Genomic DNA, 2,128 nt, shown 5'->3' with positions numbered 1-2,128 from the left:
GTTGAGCAGATGGATTCTAGCATCATGTCACACTAGAGTTCACCTCAGCTCCACCAGCCACTATGTATATGACTTAAGACAATTACATACCCCTCTGTGCCACAATCTCCTTGACTGAAAAATAAAGCATTTCTGTGTCATAGAGCTTGTCATGAAGACTAAACTAGTAAATCCATATAGAGTGCTTAGAATACTTCCTGGCACATAATACATGTTTGAAAAAGCAGGTGGTCAAAATGATGCTGCTGCTGATTATGGGCTTTTGGCGCAAGTATTTAAAAAGACTTTAACACCACCCTTTGCTTGTGTAGTTGAACATGAGTTCACATTTGGCTCACTGAGGTCATAACAGAACAAAATCCTCTCATCTGCTTGTTCCTATTTCACAATAGTTACATAAGTATGTTCTCATTCTTGAAAGGTGGCATTAATCAGAATAGTAATCACCCTGAGAAAGCTATAAAAACCAGAGTTCATCTTCCTTTTACCAAAGAATAGCATACATCTCAGATATCTTGAGCTCTGTCGCAACTTCACCGTAGTAACTGTATCAACAATGAAGATACTTTGTATTTTCCTGATCTTTGTCTTTACTGCGTCTTGTGGTCCATCAGGTAATGTTTGTTAATATGGAAAAGGAGAGAAAGGCAAAATGTTTTTTTCTTTAAATAAATGATTTACCTTGGATAAATAAAGCAGATGAATGATTGTTAGGAGACTTCATGAGTTCATAATACAATTCACTCTATTTTGCATGGAGGAAGAAATACGTGAAACTGATAATTGATAAGACAATGGGAGTGGGGGTGATTCCCAAGATGCATAGGTAAACCTGTTTGCTGCTGTTGTTGTTTTTTTTTTTTAATGAGACTATGACTTTTTATGTGCTTCCTACTGCCTTTATTTATTTATTTTTATAAGAAGAAAAATTACTTATTGATAAATTGGTTATACTGAAATAAATAGGGTGATGCTTTGCTGGTGAATACAAACTCCAACAGAATCTTAGTCTCTCTCCACCCTGCCTCTAGCTCTTGACTTCTGCCTTCGCACAGGTCCCTGGGGATGAAGAGGCTTTGGTGGGCCTTCTATTTTTAAATGCAATATAATGAACTGACATTGTAGCTGTTGTCAGAATGAGGCTTTCTATAACTAACTAGTCCAGTCATTTGCGGTGTGGGGAGGGGTGTTGGGAGCAGATGACTATTTAGAACACAAAACATGTAGATTATTTTTTCTACCTCCTTTTCTCTTTTCTGTTGAGGAAAAACATGCACATATTAGGTATTTAAGGATATTCTATTTACAAAAATAAATACAAATGGCAAAGGAAATATGGTTGGATAAATAAGTACTTATACCAATTTACAGTGGATAAAATCACAGCTTTTTAACACAGATGCCTGGGCATGATTTCTGGACAAAATGGTTTACCTCTGTCCTTTAAACAACATTATTTACTTATCAATCTATGATCTGTCTGCCTATTCATGTAGCTATGCAAGCAGATTAAATTTGGATTTATGATCATGGCTACTTTTTCTTAGTTTCACAGAAGAAAACAAGAGAAAGAACAAGAGAAAGAACAAAAGAAATTGCAGAGAGAGAAACGGAGTGTTTCCTTGTCCGTGGTGTTTGCAAGACTTCGTGCAACAGCTGGGAATACACGTATAATTACTGCAACAAAAAGCCCTGCTGTGTTCTGCGGGACTACAGAAAGCCCAACACTAAACACGTCACTACTGCAGCTTATACACGCGCAGTTTCTAGTTCTACTACACTACACAGTACTGTGTTGTAACGATATTATTATGAAAGCGAACTTCCTATTTTCTCTAAGTCTATTTTCCTACGGGTGTCCTCTGGCCTCCCGGATTACACAGCCTTAGCATGGCAGCTAGTGAGTTCAATGCTGGGTTAATACAAGTGAAATAAAGATGAGTAATAAATAGCCTCTTCATTGAACTGGCAGTTCTCCTCCACTCACATGACAAACATCCCCCATCCTTAACACATTCCTTCGTCTCTGGCTTATTTATTTGCCCTGTGCATAGTTTATTTTCATATGATTTTTTAGGTATTAACTATCAATCGTTGTTTATGCTACCTTTCCGTAGTTTTAGCAAAA

General features: G+C 37.1%; 1 protein-coding gene across 1 annotated transcript; it reads left to right on the top strand.

Annotated features, from left to right (window-relative positions):
- Positions 1–556: 556 nt before the first annotated feature.
- Positions 557–1,801, top strand: DEFB113 (defensin beta 113). Its single transcript, XM_071219695.1, has 2 exons — positions 557–614; positions 1,548–1,801. The coding sequence occupies exons 1-2, from the start codon at positions 557–559 to the stop codon at positions 1,799–1,801; spliced, it is 312 nt and encodes a 103-aa protein (XP_071075796.1).
- Positions 1,802–2,128: the final 327 nt, after the last annotated feature.

The sequence above is a fragment of the Desmodus rotundus genome, chromosome 11 (assembly GCF_022682495.2).
Source record: "Desmodus rotundus isolate HL8 chromosome 11, HLdesRot8A.1, whole genome shotgun sequence".
NCBI lineage: Eukaryota > Metazoa > Chordata > Mammalia > Chiroptera > Phyllostomidae > Desmodus > Desmodus rotundus.
Note: the sequence above shows the minus strand (reverse complement) of the source record. Positions and strands in the feature narration are given on the sequence as shown.